The 27755-nt window shown below is 40.5% G+C and overlaps 1 protein-coding gene across 8 annotated transcripts in view; it reads left to right on the top strand.

Annotated features, from left to right (window-relative positions):
- KIF1B (kinesin family member 1B) overlaps nt 1-27755 on the top strand; it is a 147137-nt gene that overhangs the window by 58423 nt on the left and 60959 nt on the right. For 3 of the 8 annotated variants that reach the window (XM_081214909.1, XM_081214910.1, XM_081214911.1), the window contains 11 exons: nt 2343-2421; nt 3199-3341; nt 4419-4460; nt 7456-7667; nt 17162-17241; nt 18328-18403; nt 21442-21521; nt 22035-22141; nt 22925-23008; nt 23233-23413; nt 23539-23611. In XM_081214909.1, coding sequence (XP_081071035.1) covers nt 2343-2421; nt 3199-3341; nt 4419-4460; nt 7456-7667; nt 17162-17241; nt 18328-18403; nt 21442-21521; nt 22035-22141; nt 22925-23008; nt 23233-23413; nt 23539-23611 — 1157 coding nt within the window. The remainder of the gene's footprint in view (nt 1-2342; nt 2422-3198; nt 3342-4418; nt 4461-7455; nt 7668-17161; nt 17242-18327; nt 18404-21441; nt 21522-22034; nt 22142-22924; nt 23009-23232; nt 23414-23538; nt 23612-27755) is intronic. The other 5 variants (XM_081214913.1, XM_081214914.1, XM_081214916.1 and 2 more) reach the window with 2 other exon arrangements.

Here is a 27755-nt window from a genome sequence, read left to right as displayed (position 1 = left end):
TTCTGTTCAGCTTTAGTAATTTCCACTATTCCATCTTCCAGCTCACTGATCCATTCCTCTGTATCATCTTATCTACTGTTGATTCCTTCTAGTGTATTTGTCATTTCAGTTATTGTATTCTTCATCTTTTTCTGGTTCTTCTTTATATTTTCTAACTCTTGTTAAAAACTTCTGACTTCTCACTCTGTTGATTCAGTCTTCTCCCGAGTTCTTTGAACATCTTTATAATCATTACCTTGAACTCTCTGTTGGGTAGATTGCCTGTTTCCACTTAGTTCTTCTGGGGTTTTATCTTGTTCCTTTGTTTTGAACATATTTCTCTGTTGCCTCATTTTGCCTAATTTGCTGTTTTTATTTGTGTATCTGGTAGGTTGGTTATGTGTCCCGACCTTGGAGAAGTGGCCTTTTGTAGGAGACGTCCTATGCATTCGATCAATGCACTTCCTTCTGGTCGCCAGAGCTATATGCTCTAGGGGTGCCTCCTATTTGGGCTGCGTGGGTCCTTCTCTTGTGGCAGGCTGACTACTGTGGGAAGTCTGGTAGGCGTGGCTGACCCCCGGTCCAGTTGGTTTCCAGGCCCTGCCTTGTGTGGAGGCTGCCAAACATTGGTGGGTGGGGCTGGGTTCTGGAGTGGGTGGTTACAGGGCTGGGGGTCCTGGATCTGTTGTCGATCTGCTGGTGGGTAGGGCCAGTTCCTGACAGGGCTGGCTGCAGAGCCTGGAGTGTCCTAAAGCTGGTGTTGGCATGCTGGTGAGTGAGGCTGGATCCTGGGGCAGCTGGCTGAAGGGTCCAAAGTGTCTCAGAGCTGGTATCGGCCTGGTGGCAGGTGGGACTGGAGCCCAGGGCATCCCGGGGCTAGTGTCAGCTCACTGATGGATAGAGCTGGGTTCCCAGGTCTCTGGCTGCAGGGACCTGAGGGTCTTAAAGCTGGTGTTGGCCTGCTGGTGGGCAGGGTTGGGGCCCAGGGGATTCTGGGGCTGGTGCTGGCCCACTGGTGGGTGGAGCTGGGTCCCAGGGTCCCTGGGGCTAGTGCCAGTGCACTGGTGTGCGGGGCAGGGTCTTGGGCCCTCTGGTAGACAGGGCTGGGTCCCGGAGTGGCTGTGGGTTCTGCGGGTCTTAAGGCAGCAGACCTGCTGGTGGGCAGGTCACTAATAAGCTAGAGGGAGAATTCCAAAATGGGACTTGCCTGTACCAGTGTCCTTGTGATAGAACGAGCTCCCAAAATTGGCTGCTGCCTGTGTCTGTGTCCCCAGGGTGCACTTCTGCCTCTTGTCCTCCAAGATCAGCATGTGGGTCTGACCCAGGCTCCTTTCAGATTACTGCTTCTGCCCTGGGTCCTGGAGCGGGTGGGACTCTGTGTGTGCCCTTTAAGCGTGGAGTCTCTGTTTTCCACAGCCTTCTGGCTCTCCCAAAAGTAAGCCCTGCTGGGCTTCAAAGCCAAACGTTCTGGGGGCTCATCTTCCTGGTGCAGTAGCCTGATGGGGGGCTCAGGCCCCTTGCTCTTTGGGGAGAACCTCTGCAATTGTAATTATCCTCCCATTTGTGGGTCGCCCCCCCAGGGCTGTGGGTCTTAACTATCCCACATCTCTACCCCTCCTGCCTGTCTCGTGATTCCTTCCTTAGTTGCAGAAGGTCTTTTCTGCTAGTCTTCCATTTTTTCTCATCAGTAGCTGCTCTGTAAACAGTTGTAATTTTGGTGTGCCTGTGGGAGGAGGGAGCTCAGGGTCTTCCTGCTCTGCCATCTTGGCTACTTCCCTGGATTTGCTCACCTTTAAATCAGGGTTTGCTCCCAAATCTCGTTTACTTCAGGACATGAACTGTGAAGTAGTTGTTTATCTGACCACATGCATCTGCTTCAAACTGTTGTTCCTTCTTCCTTTTTGAAAACCCCGTGCTCCTTTGATGCACATAATTAGATATTACCAACCCTTACTCCTCTTTGTTGATGTTTTCCGGCCTTTTTGCCCTTCATTCACTGTTCCTGTAGCCCCTTTCCCTCATTCTTAATGAGAAGGAGGTAGTGATTAGCTGTGTCACATGTTGCTGATAGAAGGAGCGGCTGAGAATGGCCTGTTGTGCTGACCATGTTGCCAGTGACTTTGACATCACTAAGAATGGCCTTGGTGGAGTGTCTGAGATCTTAATGGGAGTGGGAAGAGGGAAACTGGACACAGTACATCCAGACACTAAGATGTGCATATAACAGTGCCTGGCGTGGGGGCAGTCCAGAAATCTGTTGATTAAATCTTGGGATCTGAGATTGTGCTGTCTGATTTGACACATTCAATGAAATTTTTCCTAAAATGAGTATGGTTTGAGATAATTATGATTCATCTTTTTAGGTGGCAATTCTCGGACTGCAATGGTTGCTGCTCTGAGCCCAGCAGATATCAACTATGATGAAACTTTGAGCACTCTGAGGTACTCCAGTTTGATTTCAATAGCTAAACAGAACACAGTGCTACCATAAGTCATCTTGTTACGCCATGGATTTTCATATGCTGTGTGGGTAGTTGCTTGAGTAAGCAATGATCCATCACTCATAACAGGGGAAACATGGGGGGAAATGATTTTTATTATAATAGAGTTTACCTGTTTATAGTTTTCAGTTTCATTGAGAAAGGCAGGAACTTTTTCATAGGAAAGATATTAAATTTGCTCTGGTGAGATTTTTGGATAACTTTTAGATAATAGTAGAAATTTCTTACAATATTTATTTCTATAAAATGAAGTGTCCCCTTCTCATGTTTGTCATTATAGAAATGCTCACATCATAAAAAGTAACAGAGTTATGAGTACATGTAATATTTTAAAAATTACTGACAGAATGTTTACTCGTAGGGGAGTTTTATATATGAATAGGTTCCATTACTTTAATCTGGAACTTTCAACTCTTGTCTCATTAAAGACATTTTTGATATAATGGAAGAAACACTATATGGTCTAATAAATTAGTTTTGAGTCCTCTCTCTGATATTTATTTCCCTTGTGATCTTGGGGAAATCACTTAAATTCATTGGAGCCTTTTTCCTCATCTTTATAAGGTACTTACTGTAAAGCTTTCTACAAATGTATTATCATTAGGGCTCATAAAATGTGTAAATATTCAAGCTGTTTGATTTAGAAATGATGGTATGTTACTTATGAGAAGTAGAGCATTTGAGGAATGGCAAAAATGTGTTTTCTTTTTGGATCTAGATATGCAGATCGTGCAAAACAAATTAAATGCAATGCGGTTATCAATGAGGACCCCAATGCCAAACTGGTTCGTGAGTTAAAGGAAGAGGTGACACGGCTGAAGGACCTTCTTCGTGCTCAGGGGTTGGGAGATATTATCGATAGTAAGTGAATTAAGGATCAGCACCAAATCTCTTCCTTTCCTCTCGAGGGCTCTCAAACTTAGAGTTAAGGAACTTGAGGCAGCTAGATGGTAAGGCAAGAGTTTTTTTGTTTCTTCTTAACTTCTCAAAAAGCCCACTGAGAGTAGTTCCCTGGTGGCTTAGTGGTTAGGATTTGGGGCTTTCACTGCCATGGCCCGGTTTAATCCCTGGTTGGGGGACAGATCGCGCAAGACCTGTGGCCAAAAAAAAAAAAGAAAAAGAAAACTCATTGAAAAATGATCTTAGAATTCCTTTATGTACCGTGTACCAGCTTATCCGTTTGAACTCATGAAATTACTTCTTAAAACGTAATATATCATTGTTTGTATTTTTATTAGATTTCTGTTTTAGATCAGCAGTGAAGTTTATTTGGAATGTTAAGTTTATTCTCACTGAGAAATTAACCACTTCATAAAACTGTTACTTAAAATTTTTGTTTTTGTGTTATGGGTTTCTCTAGATTAACGTAGTAGTGATATATATGTAAGAAATCCACCATTCCAGGCAACTTTCAGATAAGATTTACCTTTGAGTGGTTGCCCCCCTACAAAATGATTGAATGCCCCCCAACTCACTCCTTATGAACTTATGAAAGGGAAAATAGCCAATTCCTGTCAAGTTCAAGAATTAGACTTCCAGAGAGTCTTACAATGTTGTCTTAAATTGAATCTTTTTTAACCTCAGTGATCTGCCTACATAATGTCTAATCAGAAGTTCTCCTAAGTGAGTTAACTAGATCATTCAGTTAGAATAGTATATGAGTTTATTTAATAAAGCATATTTTTATTTTTTGAGTGTCAGATTAATATTATAGTGTTTACAATTCTAATAAGATTTTCAAGGCCTCTTCTAGTTTAGTCCTTCTTGCTGATTAGCACCTGAGTTTAAATGAATACATACAGTTTGTAAAATGATAATATATTATTCTAAGTGTCAATTTTTCCACCTTCCCAAATGCCAAATACCGCTCTGTTCCCTCTGTCATTGCTGAACCTGAACTTTGACCCTTTTTGTATTTTCCCTCTTGCTTACCTTCAGCTGATCCATTGATCGATGATTACTCTGGAAGTGGAGGCAAATGTGTGTATTTCATGTACTGGGTGTTTCCAGCACTCTGACTTGCTAATCTGCCTCTGCTGGATCAGCCTTAAAATGAGCTTTGCATGCCAGCCATCCTAACAGGGAAATCCCAGACAGAGCATACTGTAGATTCAGAAATGTTCCTATTTTTGCCCTTTTCCATTAGCAAAGCAAGTTTTGCTGAATTTCACTTTGTGGCTTGAATAAAGTCGAGAGGCTTAAAAACCTCTTGCTGCTTCTACTGTTCCGTTTTTCCACTTAAATGTGATTAAATTGAATCCAAAGTCATACATGATGATGATAGTGATGACAGCGGCTCACATGTTTTGAGTGTTTATAATGTGCCAGGACCTGTTCTAGGTACCTTGAATATATTATCTCTTTAGTCCTGTCAGTGACTCTGACAAAGCTCCATTTTGCCAAGGAGGACACTGCTGCCTGGAGTGGGTAGTTTGCCACTAAATGAGATCCCGTGGTTTCTTTGTGGTCAGACTGGGTAGTGTAACGCAGAGCCCTTGTTTTTAATCATATTACGCCTTTTTTGGCCTCTTGATCCTTCAGGTCCTGATTATTTATTAGGAAAATCCTTTTAAATTAGCTGTATAATTCTGAGCCTTAGTGTGTATATAATTGAAAACAATCACTTCTAGTTGGCCAAATCTCCATGACTGAGTAGCTTTGTGAATGTTGGATTAGCACTCACCTGTGCTTATGCTAAGTTGATTTCCTCCATATCTTGGGCCTCCGCTTACTTGATGGTTAGGTAAACATTTTTTTCCCTTTTTCATGAATTACAAATTAAATTTTAAAAAACTTGGGTGTCTAAAATGTGTGCTTGAAATGAGGACATTTTATAAAGGATCACACCTCATTACCCGCTGCATATCTGTCATTATGTTGGCAAGAAAGTAATTTCTTACCCTTTTAAGATAATTCATCAAGAAATTATTAGAATAAGTGAAGAATCTTGATTTTGGTGGGTTGAGTTTTAGATTTTATTGATTTGTTTATTTCTATAGTAGGGCATGTAACAAGACTTGGTAGACAGTGAGGAAATACATAGGAGAAACCAAAGGCAGCCCTGGCTGCTGTGATGAGGTTAAGCCTTGAAGGCACTATAACATCCTAATCCAGAGTGACTCTGGGACTGGAACAGCTCTGTCTGAGATTTCCAAAGCCAACTGGTACTGGTGTGGGAAAGACACCCTTTGTTCTTGCTTTTGTGCTCCAGGTGCTGCTGCTGCCAGCTTGCTGCCTCACTCTTTTCTGAGCAGTTGTGGAATCTCCCAAAGAGCTATATGCATGACTAAGTTTTAATTCTGTATCTGTGCAGGAAAGCAGCCTTGACTACTTCTAAGTTTCTGTTTCAGTCACTACCCTTAAGCCTTTTAGGGCTTGCATGTGTCACTTGGACCTTTTAAACTCCATCCATCCTATTCTTTCCCACCTTGCTGCCATCACCTGATGGCTAACTTTTATTGCTCCAGTTCCTACCCCCCTTTTAAAACTTGCTTGTTTTCCTATGTTCTATATTTGCAGATGGTGGTTTTCAAACTGTCTTGAAGCAACCGCTGGTTTTAAGGGACTTCAAGAACTGGCTTTGATTAAATTCACATGGGTAGACGCAGAAAGAGCTAATAATGTTTCTTCTGACTCTTCGTGTTGATTCATATTATATCTTTTAAGGAAAACGTATTTAGTTTTGATATGAACTTTGAGCAATGTAGATTTTCTTACATTTAAAAATGAGCTAGGGCTTCCCTGGTGGCGCAGTGGTTGAGAGTCCGCCTGCCGATGCAGGGGATACAGGTTCGTGCCCCGGTCCGGGAAGATCCCACATGCCGCGGAGCAGCTGGGCCCGTGAGCCATGGCTGCTGAGCCTGCGCGTCCGGAGCCTGTGCTCCACAGCGGGAGAGGCCACAACAGTGAGAGGCCCGCGTACCGCAAAAAAAAAAAAAAAAAAAAAAAAGAGCTAATTTAAAAATAGGAATGCACCAATACCTGTGGATTTCCTCTGGTGCCTATTTGAGAAAGATGACTAATGAAGAAAAGTACAAATAGCAAATTAATGAATTTGTTGTTTGTGGCTCTTTTTACCAAAACTAAGTTTAAAAGCAAAACTTAGAGCTCAATTAAAGACCTTAGTAAATGAAAGTATGTCCCTAAAACTTACATTCCATACTAGGAGCTCAGCTCCCCAATGACTCACGGTCATTCGGTTAGGCAGAGTGAGAGCCTTACTTAAATTAGCAAATAATCAGCCTTAATTTTTGCTTGCTCTAATAGATGGATGTAAGCTACACCAAATTCAACAGTTTGCTAATTGTTCATCACTGTTGAGGTAGTCAGCCCTAAGTTCTTAACCAGGACTTATACAAGATCCCTGTAATTGCTACGATTACCTCTCCTTTTTTTAAAAGGCATATTTTAAAAATCCTTTTTAGCATGCCAAGAACGCTACTGAGCACTCAGATTTTTGTTCTAATGTAACATTTTCTTGGGAATTTTTGCTGAATGACATAACGTACTGGGCCGGACTGATATGTATTGATATTGATAAATAAATGATCATCTTTTTTCTCTTACTGTTACAAACTACCGGGATTTAAGAGTAGTATAAACCTAAGACATTGTAGATTTGGAGCCATAGAAGGAATACAGGAATGTAGCATGGCTGTTTAGGGGGAGAGCCTGAGCTGTATCCTTTGAGGCTCTGGTTACCCGCTAACAGATACAATGTTAACCCACATTAGAATTTTTTAGTTTCCAAATTCAGAAGTGGTTCTTAACTTCTAAAATACCAGTATTAAAGGTAGACATGTTTTAGAACTGCCATCTAGAACAATTATAACTTGTCTTTGTATCATAACTTGTCTTGGTCTTGCTGCTTTAATGCTGTCCTTTCTTACACTGGTGTTCCTTCCTGTCTTTTTTCTTCTCCTGCTCCTTTCCCTCTTTTCTACTTTTTCTGCCTTCCCTTCTTTCTGTCTCCCAGATCTGAAAGATTTTCAGAACAATAAGCATAGGTACTTGCTAGCCTCTGAGAATCAACGTCCTGGCAATTTTTCCACAGCATCCATGGGGTCCCTTACTTCATCTCCATCTTCCTGCTCACTCAATAGTCAGGTGGGCATAACATCTGTGACCAGTATTCAGGAGAGAATCATGTCTACGCCTGGAGGAGAGGAAGCCATCGAACGTCTAAAGGTAAGTAGTAACTCAGATTCAGTGAAAGGTATTCTGTGTAGCTCCACAAGGCAGAGTTAGGACTAAAAATCACCGAGATTCTGGTTCAGCATATGGAAGAACTTTCTGACTCTCAGAGGTGTCCTGAAATTGCTGCTTTGTAAGATAATTTTCACCAGAATACTTGAGTCTGACATGGCCGGGCAGGGATGGGGGGAGGGATGCATAGGCAGATTGTAAGTTGGCCAGGCAAAGTAACTGATAAGTAGATATGTCTATTAATTCTGAGGTAGTTTATAAGTCACAGTGAAATTGTTTAGTTAGAAATTTCACTGGAAACTTATTAAACATTTGGTTTATTTTGAAGATGGAATTCTGTATAGGCCCCTGCTTCTGTTAGTAAAATGTATAATCAAAAGAAAGTTTGCACATTTGAGTAGCTGTACCAGGTTTATTCAGAGACACGTGAAATGATATTTTCTAGAAGTTCACAGAAAGCCCTGTGAGCACTGCTGTGGAAGGGCCGCCCCCTCCTGTGCTGGTGCATATGGGCTCCCGGATCCTAGTGCTGGTGCGCGCACTTGAGTCCTGCGTGTGCCGGTCACCCGCCGGGGCACCCAGCTTGGCTTTCCCAGCCTGTTGCTGACTCTGTCAGGTACTTTCTGTCTCTCTCCATGAATACGAACGTTAGGAGCAGCAAAGCCTTCTGACTCATAGGTTCTTCCTTCCCCCTTGGTGACTACAGTGAGAGCAGACCGTTGTCACCTGTGGTGCCATCCATGAAACCACCGTGACAACAACCCAAATGCCTTTTCTTTCCCTGCTTGTCACTTCCAGGATGATAGTTTTATCCGTACCTTGTGGCCTTTGTATTCAAGAGTACTGGGGTACATATACGTATATCCCCATATCTCCTCCCTTTTGCGTCTCCCTCCCACCCTCCCTATCTCACCCCTCTAGGTGGTCACAGAGCACTGAGCTGATCTCCCTGTGCCTGTGGCTGCTTCCCACTAGCTGCTTAGAACTTAAATTAAAAAAAAAAAGAGTACTGGGTAGGAAAGAAAAGGAGAGCAAAGAAACTTTAAGGAGCTGGGGGGTTGCAGTCCTGCCCCGAGCGTGCAGTCCCCTTCACATTGCACTCGGTGTTCTCCACCATGGCTGCTCATTCAAGGACCGTTGAGAATAGTGACACACTTTGACAGGTTAACGACGGAAAAGGTTTGCTGAACCTTTTTGCTAAAAGGGAATTTAGCTTGATAATTGAAGATGCTAGAACATTCATTTTGGTTTGCAGGTGAGGCTGAAAAAGATTTTCTATGAAGAATGGGCTTCTGCTTCTTAATCAGCCTACCTTTTCCTTGGCATTTCACTCACTTCTAACATAAAGTGCTACAGAAACAAAAGTAATCTTGTTTCTTCCTTCAGAACTTGTTAGTGGAAAGTGGGTGAAATTCTAAAATACCTGGCAGAGGGACAGGGAGTGAGAAACCTTTTCATTAAATATTGCAAAGGAAAGGACAATTTCTGCTATTGTGAAATTGACTTTGAAATTTTACTAACGATGTTCGTGAAGCCCTATGCAAGAAGGCTTTTATTTCTGTATTTTATCACGATAGACAAAGTTGCTGTGTAGGGTTCTGTTCAGGCCAGTGGGGACATGCAGAGGTTCTGTGGAAAGGAAAAGTGAAATCTTTCATTTACTATTCAATATAAAATGTTATTTTTCTTTGGGGATTTTGAATCTTACTATTTGAATCTTACCTTAGTGTACAAATGAGATTATGTTCCCTTTAACACACATCTTGATGTAGGAAAAAAAATTCTTCCCAACTGCCAAGTGGAACCAACTGAAAATAATGTTGAATGTTAGGAGTCAAGATGTGGAGCAGACTTTTTAAGCATTAGGTCGCCCAGTATCTTCCAGATAGTCTCTAGGGAATAACACTGCCATTATTCAAGGAACCCTCCCCCCAATCTCCCTACTTCCCAGCAAAAACAAAACAAAACTGTACTGCTTTTATCAGAAAATAAATTTCTGTTTTAATTCTCCTTTAAGCCAACCTAAATGACATCTTCCATTTTCCCTAGCTTTAGAAAATAGTTTCTTTATGGTTTTGCGTTCAATCTTGTTTTTTAGTGCAGCATGGTAGTTTACTGAAGCATAAGCGCCTTAGTTCGACTCCTATTTTGTGAATGGTGAGAGTTCATGTCGACAGACTTACATTTTAATGCTGCAGGCATATAATATCTTGTGTTCACAGAGCAAGGCAGTGTTTGTATGATAGAAATGCCTGAGAATTTCTCATTTGTGGACTGTTTCATTGTTGAGTGTGAAGGAGTGGCATTCCTAAGACATGACACTGTAGGAGAAAAATACTGTACCTAATGGAAAACAGTAATACAGGAGGTTAATTCATTTTCCTAACATTTTATGTCCCTTTGCTTCTCTTTCCTTTTAACTTTAAAAAAATGATCAGTTGGTAGAACACTTTTACATAGGGAGTTGCTATTGCTTCATTCATTGAATAGCCTATTTCCATATGGAAGAGACCCATGTTACCCCATCATAAATATCTTGAGCCCTCCACAAACCTCTGGCAATAGAGAGTAAAGTGTAATTGCTTTCAGTTTTTAGTTGCAGCTCAAACTGAGTTGAAATGTTGTCTCCTTGATTTGGATTCCGACTTAATAAGGTTTTAAATATGTAGCTACAGTTACTATGTGGTGCCTCTGGTGTTTATTAGTCTGGCATCAATGTCAGTACTGTGAGTGCCATTGCTTAGGCTTAGACTATAAATATCCACAAATATCCATTACAGAAGCATGCAAGGGTAAATGCTGTGCTGGGCAGCCCGAGGGCCCCACGCTTGGAGCTCACTTATGACGCATGCTGCGTTCAGTACAGTAAAACCCATCTGATGGCTTCAAGGAATGTTCCATGTAGCAAGCGTTTAACTATTTAAATACCACAAGTTAAACTGTAATTTTTTAGGGGGGAAATATTTCTGACTTGTTCTGTGGACTTCTCTGCCACCTTAACTGGATCATGATGAAGTAATTAAATTGTATTTAGCATTATGAACATAGTTATTAACCAGTGCTGTACAAATAGCTAGATAATACATGATGTGAGATCAGAGTGAATGAATGACGCCTGAGCCCAACATTCCTTGGAGCTTAAAAAAATGTTCCTGATGTCACTCTTTTTTCAGAATTTTTTAATGTACAGTACCTGCAGGAAGGAAAGACCCTTAAAGAGTGTCCTCTTGACTCCTCATTTCTGAAGCATGAATCCCAGTTTCAGTTTAATCTTAAAATTAGGTTTCTAGAATGAGGTATGGGCAGCTCTGGAGACCAGCATGCCAGGCCTGCCTGCAGAGTAAGTTGATGACTCAGACTGAAAGCTGTCTTCCTGTTGGCATCCCTATTTTATTTATACTAAATTTGTTATTCAGGCTTGAAGAAAGAATATTCCTCACTCTTCCTTAATTTATGGTGAGCTATTTCGTAGAATATTTTCTTTAAAGGCTGTTGATTCTTCCTTAATTGGAAAACAGAGCACACAGGAAACCCAACTATAGACCTGACTCAGGGAGAAGTGGGGCCTCGGGATAATCACTTAGTTTCTCTGGTCCTCAGCTTCTATATTTCTAGAATGTTTCTGGAATAAATGGCATTTTCCAGCACTGAAGTTTAGCTAAATGACACTCAATATTGTTTTCTCTAACCTTTCTTCAGAGTTTAAAAAAAGTAACTTTCTAGGGACTTCCCTGGTGGCACAGTAGTTAAGAATCCGCCTGCCAATGCAGGGAACACGGGTTCAATCCCTGGTCCGGGAAGATCCCACATGCTGTGGAGCGTCTAAGCCCGTACACCACAACTGCTGAGCCTGCACTCTAGAGTCCATGAGCCACAACTACTGAGCCCATGCACTTCAGAGCCCGTGTGCCACAACTACTGAGCCCGCATGCTGCAACTACTGAAGCCCTTGCACTTAGAGCCCGTGCTCCACAAAAGGAGCAGCTACCGCAATGAGAAGCCCGGGCACCACAACGAAGAGTAGCCCCCGCTCGCTGCAACTAGAGAAAGCCCACGTGCAGCAACAAAGACCCAACTCAGCCAAAAATAAATTAAAAGAATTAAAAAAAAAAAAGTAACTTTCTAGACAATATAAAAGTTGCAACTTTTAAGCCCTAATGAAAAAGGAAACTATATTGTACCTTGCTCAGCTTACTCATTAACTTTTCTACAAGGAGCTCATATTCTGATTTACCCTCCAGGTGGTGAGTAAAAAGAGAGAGGTCACATTAGAGTTGGCAGCAAGATGGTAAGAGGATTCCTAGACAGTAGCTTTGCTTCCTTGGGGTGAGTTTATAGTTGCCCCAAAATAGAATAGCTTTACTACAGCCGGATTAACCTCTGCTCTGACACACTCTTTTTCTGAAGATAACCAACCAGGAAAAAAATATTTTAAGTGTCTCATAGGTCAGTTTGTATTTCATAACTAATATCAGAGTGGCTTGTGAACCACAGTATATGTAATAAGCACTAGTCTCGGTGCTGTGGTTTGGACATCCTGTTATCCTATGCCTTTGTTTTTGAAGTTGTCACTTTGAGAGTGTAAAGGTTTCTATCCATCTGTCTTTAATTTAATTTAATCTTTTAATTGAAGTATAGTTGATCTACAGTGTTGTGCCAGTCTCTGCTGGACAGCAAAGTGACTCAGCCATACACACATAGACATTCTTTTTTTTATATTCTTTTCCATTATGGTTTATCACAGGATATTGAATGTAGTTCCTTATGCTATACAGTAGGACCTTGTTTATCTATCCTATATGTAATAGTTTGCATCTATTAATCCCAAACTCCCAGTGCTTCCCTTCCCCATCCCCCTCCAGCAGTGTTTAATAAGCCTTAGGGCCTCCCTGGTGGCGCAGTGGTTGAGAGTCCGCCTGCCGATGCAGGGGATACGGGTTCGTGCCCCGGTCTGGGAGGATCCCATATGCCGCGGAGCGGCTGGGCCCGTGAGCCATGGCCGCTGGGCCTGCGCATCCGGAGCCTGTGCTCCGCAACGGGAGAGGCCACAACAGTGAGAGGCCCGCATACCGCAAAAAGAAAAAAAAAAAAAAAAAAAAAAAAAAAAAATAAGCCTTAAAATCTTGTAGGTTATGGTGGCAGCTTATATTGTACTTGCCCTTTTATAGTCATTTGCAGAAGCATTTAATGCTATCCTGTTTCAGTCGTTGAATAACTTTTGTGGCACGTTAGAGGTAGGCTGTTGACCACTCGGCACCTGGCACACTTCCTTCCCTGGCCATCTCACTTCTTACCGTAACCATATGGGTTTTTCTTGGCTGCTGGTCCTCTAACGTGGCTTGTTGGTTCCTCACTCAGCAGTGCAGTGGCATATGCACTGCATGTTATTCATTCCTATTGGAGGACTGTGTAGAGATGCCATTCAGTGGGCTGTTTTAGTCTTTCAGCCTCTGTGTGTGCTCGGGGGTTGATGAGAGCCAGTTTAGGTGATTTTGTCTCTACCCTCCTGCCTTCCGCTGCAGCCTTGCTCTAGCTTCTCCCACTTTGTAACCGACTCATTTCTGAGTACCTGCTGCATGGTCCCCTTTATATTCACCTTACTGGCGCCCAGGCCTTTTCTAACTTTTATCAGTTTTGCTCTTTGTCTAGCTTAGCCTGTTGTTGTTGTTACTGTTCTTCTCCTCCGTCGTCGTCATCATCATCATCATCATCATCATCATCATGCTCTCCTGTTTGTTTCTTCTGACTCCTTGAGTCTTTACTCAGCTTTTCAGCTTTTTTTTGTTTTGTTTTTTAAAATTTATTTATTTATTTTATTTTTGGCTGCATTAGATCTTTGTTGCTGCGTGCGGGCTTTTCTCTAGTTGTGGCAAGCGGGGGCTACTCTTCGTTGCGGTTTGCGGGCTTCTCATTGCGGTGGCTTCTCTTGTTGCAGAGAGTGGGCTCTAGGCACACGGGCTTCAGTAGTTGTGGCTCACAGGCTCTAGAGTGCAGGCTCAGTAGTTGTGGCGCATGGGCTTAGTTGCTCCGTGGCATGTGGGATCTTCCTGGACCAGGGCTCGAACCCGTGTCCCCTGCATTGGCAGGCAGATTCTTAACCACTGCGCCACCTGGGAAGCCCTACTCGGCTTTTTTAAATGCTACCATGCCTCGTTCCAGAAAACCAAGTGCCAGATGCCTCAGGGTTTATTGTATTACATATTCACAATTCCTTTCTATGTAGATAGTTATGTTTTGGAATCTCAGAGGCTTCATACGATAGCCCGGTAAATGAATTATACAATGAAATATTTGGGAACTGTTAAGACTTCTCATCCTGAATCACCACCACTACTATTATCTCATCATCATTATCATCATTGTCATCTGACTTTCTAATTTCGTATCCAGGACTAGCATTTTCTCCTGCTTTTTGCATGTGCTTAACTCCCTTTTTGGTACCCCTCTCCCTCCATTTTTTGCCTGGCCAGTTCATTCTCAGTATGAGTATCACTCAGCCTTGACTCATCCACCCTGCAGCAGACCTGTGAACACTTCAGTTGTAGCACTTAGCACACTGCCCTGTTGTTTTTTCCTACCCTTCCCGTTCACAATCCTCTAACATGCTGCTCTAGCTATGCTGTTGTTCCTGGAAAGTGCCAGGCATTTCCTACCTATTCCCTCACATACCCCTGCTCTTCCTTTGTGTCTGCCTATGTAGAACCTTGTCAGTGAGCTCTGTCCTGACAACCCCACTGCAGATTGCTCCCTCACCCACCCCTCCCCCTACATTCCTCTTTTCTTTGCTTTATTTTTCTACAAAGCTCTTATCACTGTCTGGCATGCTATATACTTGACTTACTGATAAAATGAATTGATTATCTGAGTCTCCTTATGAGAATATAAGCCTCATGAGGGGCAGGAATTTTGTTTCCTACCATATCTCTAGTTGCCTAGAACAGGGCTTGGTATGTAATGCAGTTATATATAATTACTGCATGAATGAATGATCAGTTAGTTCCTTCTCTCCCTGGCATACAGTAAGCTCCTGAAATCAGGAAACATGTTTTAGTTCTTATATTTCTGGCATATAATAAACACTCAACAAGAGATTGGGAAATTGTCACTCTAGTGGCTGCAAGCCTTCACATGAGGTTAATATTAAACCTTTCTATATTGGGAATTGGGTTGTGTTCAGAGGGGTATTGTATGGTAGGGGAGGAAAAATATCTTTCCTTCTACCCTTCTAGGTTCTTGGCTGGGGCCCCAGATTAACAAAAGGCAGATTAACAAGAGAAAAGCATACAAGTTTATTTAGTATTTGTTTATGTGACATGGAAGACTTCATAAGGAAATGAAGGCCCAGAGAAGTATTAAACATGAACATTTTTATGCTGGGTTTGGTGAAGAGTGAAAAGTTGTGGGAATATGTGATAGAACAAAGGGGGCTGTGAGTTAAGAGTATAGGCGCCTCGAAGATATTGCAGGTTCAGTTCCAGACCCACCGCAGGAAAGTGCATATCACACTAAAGTGAGTCACACAGACTTCTTGGTCTCCCAGTGCATATAAAAGTTAAGTTTACACTATACTGTAGTCTATTAAGTGTGCAATAGCGTTATGTCCCAAAAAAACCACCTTAATTTAAAAATACTTTATCGCTAAAAAGTGATATCATCTGAACCTTCAGCAAATTGTAGCAGTAACATCAAAGATCACTGATCACATATCACCAGAACAAATTAATAATGAAAATGTTTGAAATATTGCAAGAATTACCAAAATGTGGGCTTCCCCGGTGGCGCAGTGATTAAGAATCCGCCTGCCAATGCAGGGGACACAGGTTTGAGCGCTGGTCTGGGAAGATCCCACATGCTGTGGAGCAATGACTACTGAGCCTACGCTCTAGAGCCTGCGAGCCACAACTACTGAAGCCCGTGCACCTAGAGCCCGTGCTCCGCAACAAGAGAAGCCACAGCAATGAGAAACCCGCAAACCACAATGAAGAGTAGCCCCCACTCGCCGCAACTAGAGAAAGCCCGCGCGCAGCAATGAAGACCCAATGCAGCCAAAAATAAATAAATAAAAATAAATTAAAAAAAAAAAAGAATTACCAAAATGTGACACAAGAGACACAAAGTGAGCAAATACTGTTGCAAAAATGACGCTGGTAGACTTGCTCGATGCAGGGTTGCCACACACTTTCAATTTGTAAAAAATGCCATACCTGAGAAGTGCAATAAAGTGAAGTATAATAAAATGAGGTCTGCCTATAGTAAACTGGGGAAACTTATGAAGGGCTATCTGTTCATACTCTTCGTGTTCCTTCATCTTGAGAAATAAGGACGCTGCATTCCTCCAGGTGTAGGGAGGTTACATCTCATGAGCGTCTTACGACTTGCTTCAAGAGGAGCTCAGAGAGTCCTTCCTACTTGTACCATTTCTTAAATCACTCAGCTTAAAGTATTCAATATGCCAAGATAATACCATATTTGGGGGGAGCATGTTCTGAACCCTGTCAGTGTTGTGGTGAAATTATAGTGAAACAAAAAACAATAAAGGGACTTCCCTGGTGGTGCAGTGGTTAAGGCTCTGAGCTCCCAATGCAGGGGGCCCGGGTTCGATCCCTGGTCAGGGAACTAGATCCCACATGCATGCTGCAACTGAGAGTTCGCATGCCACAACTAAGGAGGCTGTGTGCCACAACTAAGGAGCGGGCAAACTGCAACTAAGGAGCCCATCTGCCGCAACTAAGACCCAGTGCAGGGCTTCCCTGGTGGTGCAGAGGTTAAGAATCTGCCTACCAATGCAGGAGACACGGGTTCAAGCTCTGGTCCGGGAAGATCCCACGTGCCGTGGAGCAGCTAAGCCCGTGCGCCACAGCTACTGAGCCTGTGCTCTACAGCCCACGAGCCACACCTGCTGAGCCTTGTGTGCCACAACTACTGAAGCCCATGAGCCTAGAGACCGTGCTCCGCAGCAAGCGGAGCCACCGCAATGAGAAGCCCGCACACCACGGCGAGGAATGGCCCCCGCTCGCCGCAACTAGAGAAGAAGCCCAAGCGCAGCAGCGGAGACCCAATGCAGCCAAAAAAAAAAAAGACCCAGCGCAACCAAATAAATAAATAATTTTAAGAAAAGCAACAAGTATCTTCGGGGGCTTTATTCTTTTGTAGCAGTGGCTGTCAGAAACAATGCTTTGCATTTTGGGATGCTAATATTACCTTTCCTTCTACACACACACTCTCTCTCACACACATACACACACACACACACACACACACTATTAAGCTATTTTTATTAGGGCTTAAAGAGAATTAATACATCTGGGGCTGATTTCTTTCTTTACATATTAAGAAAGGAAAAAAAAAAAACCTCATCGTATTAGATTCTGCCTCATATCCTCAAAAAGGCATCATCTGCTTCTTGCTGCTCTTCCTAGACACGGAATGTTAAATTATAAGACTCTTTGGCACTTAACTATGTACTTCCTCCTTAGGAATCGGAGAAGATCATTGCTGAGTTGAATGAAACCTGGGAAGAAAAGCTGCGTAAAACAGAGGCCATCAGAATGGAGAGGTCAGGAAGTTAAACTCTTGAGTGTTTCTAAATTTTCTGGGGAATTTAGATTACTTTTATAGTAAGAAAAGATAAAATAGAAGTTAAAAACAAGGAACCTTTCCTCCCCAAATACAAAACAAACAAACCTGTATGGGACTCATGGCCCAATTTACACTCTGAAGTGAAATTCACATATTTTAAAGGTTCCCTAGGGAATCGTGTTCTTAGTTACTGTACTATGTATTGCTAGGGGTCCATATAAAAATTGAAGATATTGAAGGATAGAGTTTTTAATTTGCAAAAAGACTGCCTTTGATAAAGGCCCAAATAAAAAAAAAGCTGTTCTGATTACTGACTTTCAGAGTTATGTTTTCTAGAACCTCTTTAGTAAGAGGTTAAGTAGTTTCAGTTGCAAACTTTCAAAATCTGTATTTTATCTTAACCTCCCAATTCTCTACCCTAAAGATGAACATAATCCAAAATAATACTTTTGCTATTGGAATAAATATACATTTAAAAAATGTGAGTTCCTATCTTCTCCCTTCATGGAAGATGAGGCAGAAGTGAGTGTTAACGTGTTTGTAAAGTGAATGTATGAAACAATTTTCTTCACTATTGTAGAGATTTAAAGCTAGAATTGTTGAATCAATATGATGGTGGTCATGGGAACATGACATTTGAGAAAATCACATTTATAGATAATACTCCCTATATCAAAGTTACTTTCTGATTGCTTTCTTGGATTTTAAGGAATGGTTCTTTGAAGTGGATGTATTGCCTTCAGGGAATATTCCTTTCTTCCTTTTTTTATATTAATAGACATATTTATGAATTATTGTCTACCTCCAAAGTCAGATGTGCCAGAGTTCTTATTTGGATGAATACAGCTTTACCTAAGACAAGAACATACTTTATTTTGAATGTACAATTTCTCTTAGAAATAATTTCTCGTTAATGATGGGATAAGCAGATTCTTTCACATTTGTATTACTGACTTTAAACATGGACAGTTGCTTTTGCTTTGGGTTATTTTCCAATTCAAGTTAGACTGATTTACTTGACATTTTGGTATTGTTATTCTGATACACTTGTTGCTTTTTCTAGAGAGGCCTTGTTGGCTGAGATGGGAGTTGCCATTCGGGAAGATGGAGGAACCCTGGGGGTTTTCTCACCTAAAAAGGTAGGGAACAATGTTGTGAAACTTAAACAGAAACACTGTTTGTCTGTCTTGGTCAGGAGGCACTTCGTGTCTTTCAGGGCTGGCCCCTCTTCTTCCTTTTCTTTTAAATCTTGAGACTTGGCTTAATTTCTGATATTTCTGATTTCATCTTACAATACAAGGCCAACCTGTTTCTAAAATGCTTTCAGAAATGTTTACTGTTTATAAAATAAAATCCAAGGCAGTATAAATCTATAACTTCTGGTCATGATTCAGTATGTTTCCTCATCTTCATTGTTGCTTTCTCTTAAATTCCTAGCCTAACCTAGCATACCTTGCTTCAGTTTGGCTGCTCTTTCTATGTAGTTTTCCCCACAGATGCCAGCAGCCCTGAATTATAATTCTTTGGAAGCAGTTTCAGCTCTTCAGGTTTGGGTAGAAAACTACTGCTTCAGTTTGCTTTACAGTTCGTGTGATAGACGACCACTGTGCTGAGTAAAGCGGTTCCTGTCCTCATCCTTCTAGCCTCTCCTGCTCCCTTCTCAGTTTTTGTGTTTTTTTTAATGACTCCAGTAGTTACTGTCCTACTTACATAGTCATAGTTGTTAAGTAGTAGATACGTTTTTAGCTAATTAGAATAGCAAGGTCTTTTCTTTCCTTCTCTCCACCCGCACCCCCGCTTAGTTGCTTCTTAGTTATTATTAGATATTGGAAAACTATTATGATTATTTTGTGTGCTTATTTATAGGACAGTAATAGAACATATATTGATGTACAAAGCATATATTTCATACTAGTAATAAATGGTCCTTCATTTCATATGATTTCAGATTAGCTATTGGATACTTAAACACCTTCATGCAAGGGTCTGATAATGGTCTCTCTAGGTTAGCATAGAATGGGTATGGAGTTTTCAACTGGTACTTCCATTTTATGTGAGATGAAATAGTCCTGTGGTTTTTTTTAGGATTCTTCTGGTTAGGTTTTTCTTTTTTATAAATTCTGATGTGTTATTTTCAACAAAGAAAATTGATTTAGAGACATTTTAGATATATATTTTAGACCTGGAACAATAATAACAGTATTTCATATATTTATATTGCCATAGGTCAATGATTTTCAGTTTAATAATTTTTCCTTCAGTAAGACATTATTTTATTCAGATATATTATGTTTGATTGTAGAGATTTTAGCAGTTATAGGCTTGATAAAATTTAGATTGTGCCTTTGCATATATCTAAAGGTATTTTATAACATCTTTCAGTGTTAAGAACTGTGAGGAAAATTTTTATAACAACTTGTAAAATTATGGCATTTAACACAAATTATAAATAACTTGAATAAGTATTGTGTGTTATAAGTATTATAAACAGCACAGAATTCCAAACTGAGATCCCTGTTTCCAAAGCTTTCTCTTACTTACTTTAACTTTCTAGACTTCTTCAGGAAAGGAAGGGATACACCACTGACCACATCCAAATTCAGTTTTAGAACCTGTTTCTGATGTGTTAACTTGATTGTGGTAATCATTGCACAATGTGTATATGTATCAAATTGACACATTTTACAATGACATTGTACTACCTAAATAAATACAGACTTTGTCATTCATATCTCAGCAAAACTAGGAGAAAGTACTTCTAAGGGAAAAGGAAAAAAAAAAAAAACACTTGTTCTTGAGGTTCCGTTTTCTTTAGGCCAGTCTCATGATGGGTTTTAAAGAATGCTGCCCACAGAGGGCTTTGACTTTCTCAAACCAGCAAAGCTGTTAACTGTAGAGACAGAGGTTAGTTGGAAGGATGTAGAGGTTTTCCTAATTTCTTTTAAATCATCTTTTGCAGTCCCTGTCCTTAACCTGCTTATCTGACTCTTCTTTCATTTTTCCATATTTGCCGGCACTATCTTGAGTAGATTTTGACCCCAAGACCATGTGACTTATTTTTGGATTCCAGTGGGGTATTTTCACCAAAGAAGGTTGGTTTTTAAAAGATTTTAGAAATAGTAGAGTTAGATGAAAAGGATTTTTATAAGATGTATTACTGAATGTCAATACTTTTAATTTCTTCTTTAAGATAAAAACTAACAAACTAAAGACAATAACTGGGACCATGGAAGAACTGATAAAAATTATAAAGGGAAATGATAGGGGATGTGGGAACATTTTTATAAAGTGAATGGAAAATTAAATATTTCTTGAGGTTGTAGGGGGCAAAAAATGATTTTTCCTCTACCTTTCTGAATTCTTGGCTGAGACCCCTGTAATAAAAGACAGATTAACAAGAGAAAAAGAAGTTTATTAACATGTATACATGGGAGATACCCAGGGAAAAATGAGTAACTCCCTGAGATGGTTTAGAAGTCTGGCTTAAATACCATCCTAATAGGGAAAGGGGATGGGGAGGTAGGCCTTTCAGGGGAGCATAATTGGCTTTTAGGAAAGATGAAGGGACCCTTCAAGAGTAGATGGGAGGAATGATAGTTTGTGACAACGTTTGTCTGGGTGTGGTATCAATTTCTAGTTTTGTCTCCCGGTTGATGAGACTCCCGGGAGGGGATTTCTGACAGCCGAGTTCCTTTTGGACCATCCCTGCTTAGGCAGGAAAGGGGATTCAGAGAAAGCCACTCTCTGCCTGTACTGTTTTTCAAGTGCCTAATAGCTCAAAATAATCAGTATGTCAAAGTGGCATGTTCAGGGGCGGCAAATTCTGCTGTCTTTCAAGATTTTTGACCAAGTGTTTACAAAAATTATGATTAATCCATCCAGAGAATCGGCCTGCTCTAATTTTCCTTTTGTGTTCTCTGTGCTTTGACCTTATCAAGAATTGGATCTTGTTCTTTATCCCAGAACTCAGGTTTTTAAATAGAATGCATTAGTGTAGTTTGGGGATGCCTGAAGAGAGTGTTTTCTGTTTACTATGGAATTGCAACTAGGAATGAGAGCCGTACCTCTTCTAGGCACTCTGGTAATCCAAGAAGCCATCAGCCTCCTGTATGTCCCTGTCATTCTCACAGCCCTCTCAGTGGTACTTGCTCCAGATTGATCATCTAACCTTTTTCAGACACCACATCTTGTTAACCTCAATGAGGACCCACTGATGTCCGAATGTCTTCTTTATTACATCAAAGATGGAATTACAAGGTACATTTGTTTCTTCTTTTGGTCACCTAATGTTTTCTTTTCTCTTAAGATGATTGAATAGCTAAAGGGAAGTTGTCTGGTGAAAATTTTCTTTTACAAATTTGCTGTTTTTCTTGTCTGAAATAGTTATAAACTATCCTCTCTACTCTTCTCAAATTAAGTGTTTTAACCAGCTGAACCAATTAACATGTAGTTTTTTCCTAGCAGACCGTAAGTAAAATTTTACTCCTAACATTTTATATGAATTCATTAAGGAGAGTAGTTCACTCGTATCTTTTTATGATGCTCTGTGAGTTATCTGGTGTATCATTTGCCCCTTCGTTGCTTTTTCTGGTGTAGGGAGGTTGACCGTATATGAAAATAGAGTTTGCAGTTCAAAGCCTCTGATAAAAAAAAAAAAGGCAATACCTTTTTTGTATGTACCAAAGAATATTCTCTGGGAGAAAGAGGCTCATTGTTTGTAGTGCTTTTTGTGTCTGAATTTCCCTGGGAAACACTTTCCCTTGTGTTCAGGGTTGGCCAAGCAGATGCTGAGCGGCGCCAGGACATCGTGCTGAGTGGGGCTCACATTAAAGAAGAGCATTGTATCTTCCGGAGCGAGAGGAACAACAGTGGGGACGGTGAGAGTTCCTGGCTTAACTTTTCCAGCAAACTTTTCTTTCTATATGATGAGAAATCCCCAAGGCTTGGTATTCCCTGTCTCTTTCAGAGATACTTTCTTGTACGGTCTAATATTTGAAAATGGAGAAACTTGGGCTGCTTATAAATGCAGGCATGGACATAGCTACTTTACATGAAAAAGGCCTGGACGAAAGGAGCCGTTTTGTTACTGCCAAGAATTGAGCGGGACATAGGCAATTAAGCTTGGTCTTGAATCTTAATTATTTGATAGACTAGTAAGAAGGGAACAAATATCCTGGGTAGTGGGAGATTTGAAGAACCGCTGGTCTTAAGCCAGTAGAATTTATTTTTACCTAAAAGGGAAGAAAAAGTCCATCTTGATTTTCGCCCAGGTTATTAACAAAACAACAACGATCTAATAGTACTTTTATGTTGTATAATTTATTCCTCCCTTTAATCAAAATATTAACTTATGATCTTAAGTTTCTGATTATTACCTACATCTCATACTTAAGATTTCTGATGGTTTTCGTTTTTATCTACTGAACTGTCAGATGTCACTGAAACTAAGATTTCCTATCTTCTTCTGAAGTTTGTCAAATTCATTTAAATGTTTCTGAGCCACAGCCCTGGTTCTGGTACCCTAAAATGCACTATTATATAGCTACTAAGCCACGTGGTTGGTTGCAGGAATCTGTTCTGGTCACGTTGAATCCTCACCTCCTTTCCATCATGTTCTTCCAGTGGTTTGTCATGCTAACGTTAGTTCATGTTCCTCTTAGTTATTGTAACCCTGGAGCCCTGTGAACGTTCAGAAACCTACGTAAATGGCAAGAGGGTGGCCCAGCCTGTTCAGCTGCGCTCAGGTGAGACTGGAAGAGGCTTGAAGTCCTCAGAACACATGGCTTGTGCACGCAGCTCTTTAATTTTTAATTCTTTGTCTAAAGGCTGAAGTGATAGCCAGCATTAGGATTTATGTTCTTGTAAAACCCCCAAAGCTGTCTTTTTGCATTAGGGAGAGTTAGGTTATTAACCTCGATGCAGCACATTGAAGAAATGATTTCTCATCCACGTTTCTGTTCTGTGCTAGGAAACCGTATCATCATGGGTAAAAACCATGTGTTTCGTTTTAACCACCCGGAGCAAGCACGGGCTGAGCGGGAGAAGACTCCTTCTGCTGAGACCCCCTCTGAGCCTGTGGACTGGACGTTTGCCCAGAGAGAGCTTCTGGAAAAACAAGGAATTGATATGAAACAGGAGATGGAAAAAAGGTAATGTACGAATGTGATGTGGTCCCCCTGGCTCTCATTTCTTTTAAACACATAGCAGGATTCATGAAACAGCTCAGTGATTTTGCCATTCATGCTTTCCTCTCTTGCTTCCCTTTTCTGTCTAGGCTACAGGAAATGGAGATCCTATACAAAAAGGAGAAGGAAGAAGCAGACCTTCTCTTGGAGCAGCAGAGACTGGTAGGAGTGCATCCTGAATCCTCTGTTAGGAAAAGGGCAGCTTGCTTTCATATCACACCTTCCCTGTTCCACAGACGAGCACGCGCCCAGTTGCTTCTCCAGCTGTCATTGATACCATACACTATTCTCTCATTTCCTTCATGGAGAAGGAACTTACATTCCCTGGTAGCCTTAGCCTGAAAAACTGTCCTTAAAGGTACTACTTCTGTGCCTCTTATGTCGTAAAGTCAAGTCTTCTATCAAAACCAAGTGCTTCTCGAGGAAATAGTGTGAGCTTTTCTAGTAGCCTTTTCCTTTTGATAGTGGTTTTTGAGTATGCACCAGTGGTGGTTCTTTTAATAATAATTACTCTGAATATTGAATTTGGTGGGTGTTTGCCTTGGTTTTGTTTCTGATCACCTGATAGTACTAATTCTCTGCTCTTGGGCTGACCTGGGGATTGTTCTTGTGCTGGGTGGACTTTTTTTTTTTTTGTAAGTTAAATTGTGTCTAAAAGTGTTGCTGCACAGTTGCATGTGTTAATCCTTTTCTGTTCCCTGCATGGAGTCTGAATCCTAAGTAAGGGTCTCCGTGGCATATGGGGCGACAGTGGAAGTAGGGGCTGCACACCCAACTCTGAGAGGAGAGGGAAGCCTTGTTTCTCTGGGTTTGTTTGAGAAGCTGAAAAAGTCAGTTTATGGTTGCAGCTTATAATGCTAATGGCTATAGCATTTTATGATGTTAGTTGACTTTCTACGTTTTGTAGAAACTGAATCTCATGAATAAATAAGTTTATCCATTAGTTAGACTTTCATTTTTAAAGTCATCCAATTTTGGTTTACAAAGCCCTGGTTATAACAAGCTTCTTGGCATTCATTTGATGTATAAGAAAAAGACATAACAACCTTTGGACACTGTGATACAGTTTAGGAATTTCTCATTTTTTAAGATTCATGGACTTCTTTTAATATAAGTGGGTGTTAGGGAGAAAGCTGGGGTACTGGTTTCTTCCCTTAGCATAAAATATACCATGTAAAAAAAAAAATATATATATACCATGTAGAATACCGAGTGTAAACAACAGCATGTAAACCACAGCCTGATAGCCGTGCTCTGCTTTGGAGAAGAGAGGCTATTGCTAAGTGGGCCAGAAAAGCCAAGGACTTGTGCAAAAGCAGTCTTTTCCAGGGCTGCTCGGTTCTCAGGCTTGGCAGTGGGTTAAATCAGTTAGTTTGTTGTCTTGGAAATTATAGTAAAGCCCAAAAAAGAACGGATTGTAAGAATAAATCAAGTGTTTGGGGCAAGATCATAGCAGTGTTACAGGTAGAGTCTCTTTAGTAGGCCTCGTTGGCATTTAGTTCGTAATGGAAACAGAAGGGTTTGGCTACAATGTGATTGTAAGATTTGAAAGCTTTGGGACACATGAAGGAGCCTTTTATCTTAATAATGTAGTAGAATCTAATAACATGCCTCTGATGGTCTGTGAGTGATCAAACGAGGACAGATATAATTAAGCTATATTCATTATTAATAATAATGCCTTGTATGTGTGTAGTGCTTTATAATTTACAGAGAGCTTTAACATCCATCATTTTTTTTAATTCCCAAAACAACCCTCTTTGGTAGCTGTATATGTGAATAAAGTGGCAAATATTGTTTCCAGTTTATAGTTGAGGAAGCCACGTCTAAAAAATGCTCTTGCCCACTCTTAAATACCTGTTAAGTCATGATTCTGAGGCTTAGACCTAAACTTGAGTCTTCTGACTTGCTTCAGTGTTCTGTCCAGTAGAGCAATGCTTCTCAACAACTTGGGAGTCTTATTAAAATGCTGATGCTGACTCAGCAGGTCTGGGGTGGGACCTGAGATTCTGCATCTCTAAACAGCTCCCAGGTGATGCCAGTGTAGCTAGGACCAACCTTTGAGTAACTAGGTGTAAGAGAATAGTGATGGCTGGTGATCTCCATCACCAGGAACTGGAAATCATTCTATTCTGTGAAATAAAGACAGTGACCACTGAAGAAAGGGAAAGTAAATGTCTCTAGGACATACTTAGTTTCCAGAGAACATACTTAGTTTGCAGGTAATCAGGTTCTGATTGTCGTTTGCTCTCTGTATCTGAAAGCAAACTAGGATTTCAAGAGCAGCTCCTTTCCATCATCAAAAAATCTACAAACAATAAATGCTGGCGAGGGTGTGGAGAAAAGGGAACCCTCTTGCACTGTTGGTGGGAATGTAAACTGATACAGCCACTATGGAGAACAGTATGGAGGTTCCTTAAAAAACTAAAAATAGAACTGCCGTACGACCCAGCAATCCCACTACTGGGCATATACCCTGAGAAAACCATAATTCAAAAAGAGTCATGTACCGCAATGTTCATTGCAGCTCTGTTTACAATAGCCAGGACACGGAAGCAGCCTAAATGCCCATCGACAGATGAATGGATAAAGAAGATGTGGCACCTATATACAACGGAATATTACTCAGCCATAAAAAGAAACGAAATTGAGTTATTTGTAGTGAGGTGGATGGACCTAGAGTCTGTCATACAGAGTGAAGTAAGTCAGAAAGAAAAAAATAAATACCATATGCTAACACATATATATGGATTCTAAAAAAAAAAAAAAAGGTTCTGAAGAACCTAGGGGCAGGACAGGGATAAAGATGCAGACATAGAGAATGGACTTGAGGACACGAGGAGGGGGAAGGGTAAGCTGGGACGAAGTGAGAGAGTGGCATGTACTTATATACGCTACCAGATGTAAAATAGATAGCTAGTGAGAGGCAGCTGCATAACACAGGGGGATCAGCTCAGTGCTTTGTGACCACCTAGCGGGGTGGAAAAGGGAGGGTGGGAGGGAGACGCAAGAGGGAGGAGATAATGGCGTTATATGTATATGTATATGTATAGCTGATTCACTTTGTTATAAAGCAGAAACTAACACACCATTGTAAAGCAATTATACTCCAATAAAGATGTTAAAAATAAATAAATAAATAAGCAGCTCCTTTAAAGCAAGGAGGTTGCTTTCCTCCCATAAGTCCAGCTTTCTATTCCACTTAAAGTTCTTGTCCTCAGGAGTTGATTGCTAACCCTTCAGCCTGAAGCATACCTAACAGTTAACAATACTGAATAAAAATGTAATTTTATGACCCTATATTGGTCAACCAACAGATATATTTTTAATGTACCCTATGGATATACATTGAGAAGATACAAAGGAATTATTATTCAGTAAATATTTAATATTTATTATATACAATTATTTTTGCATAGCAACAGCATTAAAAAATGGAATTCAGGCTCATGAGTTTTCTATTACAGTGATTCCCCAAATGCATCCCATTGTTACATTGCTGGACATTCTCTTATAGTTAGTGCTTGATTCTACGCCTGGTCCTTTCTGTGCTTGCTTTTTCACACATGTTTTGGTTATTTTCTCTCTTTTATTTGCATAATCTTCATGCAGAGTCTCTTTAGGAGGCCCACTTTGCATTTGGTATTTAATGAAAGCAGAAGGATCATTTAGTGACATGTGAATTGGACAGATCTGAGTAGCTTTTCCAACCCTGTAATAAATGAATCTAAATTTCTTAAAATCTCTCTCTTTTTTTTTGACATGAGATAGGATTTGCATCTTGGCACATAAGCTTTGCAAGAGTTTTCAGTATCATGGTCAGTATGTGATGGGGGTGATATGTTTGAGCTTTAAGGAGAACATATTCTACAGAGTCAATATGACAGTATTTTAAAAAGAAAGAAAATTATGGCCACTTGATGAGTTCTTTTGGATTTATGTAAACTCATTTAGTTAAGTTTTATTTTAGAGTTTAAAGGCATAACTTTTCTCTCTTAAGTATGACATTAAAGCAATGATTAGAATATTTGTTATTTCCTGAATTAGGTAGTGTTCATTTCATCATTAAGCAGTTTTTAAAGGAAAAGAAAAGAAGCCAGGAAAAAACCTGATAGTTAATTATGTAGGAAGAATCAGAGAGAATTTATGTTCTATAAAACTCAGTTTATTAAAAACGAACAAACAAAAAAACTCAGTTTATACATATTTGCAAGAAAACCTTTTAGGAGTCAGACATATTTTTTTTCTCTAATATTTATTAATGTCATCTTCTATCACTTTAGATTTTATCACTTAAGATTTTTAA

Source organism: Mesoplodon bidens (assembly GCF_964165515.1).
Source record: "Mesoplodon bidens genome assembly, chromosome: 2".
Taxonomy (NCBI): domain Eukaryota; kingdom Metazoa; phylum Chordata; class Mammalia; order Artiodactyla; family Ziphiidae; genus Mesoplodon; species Mesoplodon bidens.
This window is presented reverse-complemented; position numbering and strand designations above follow the sequence as displayed.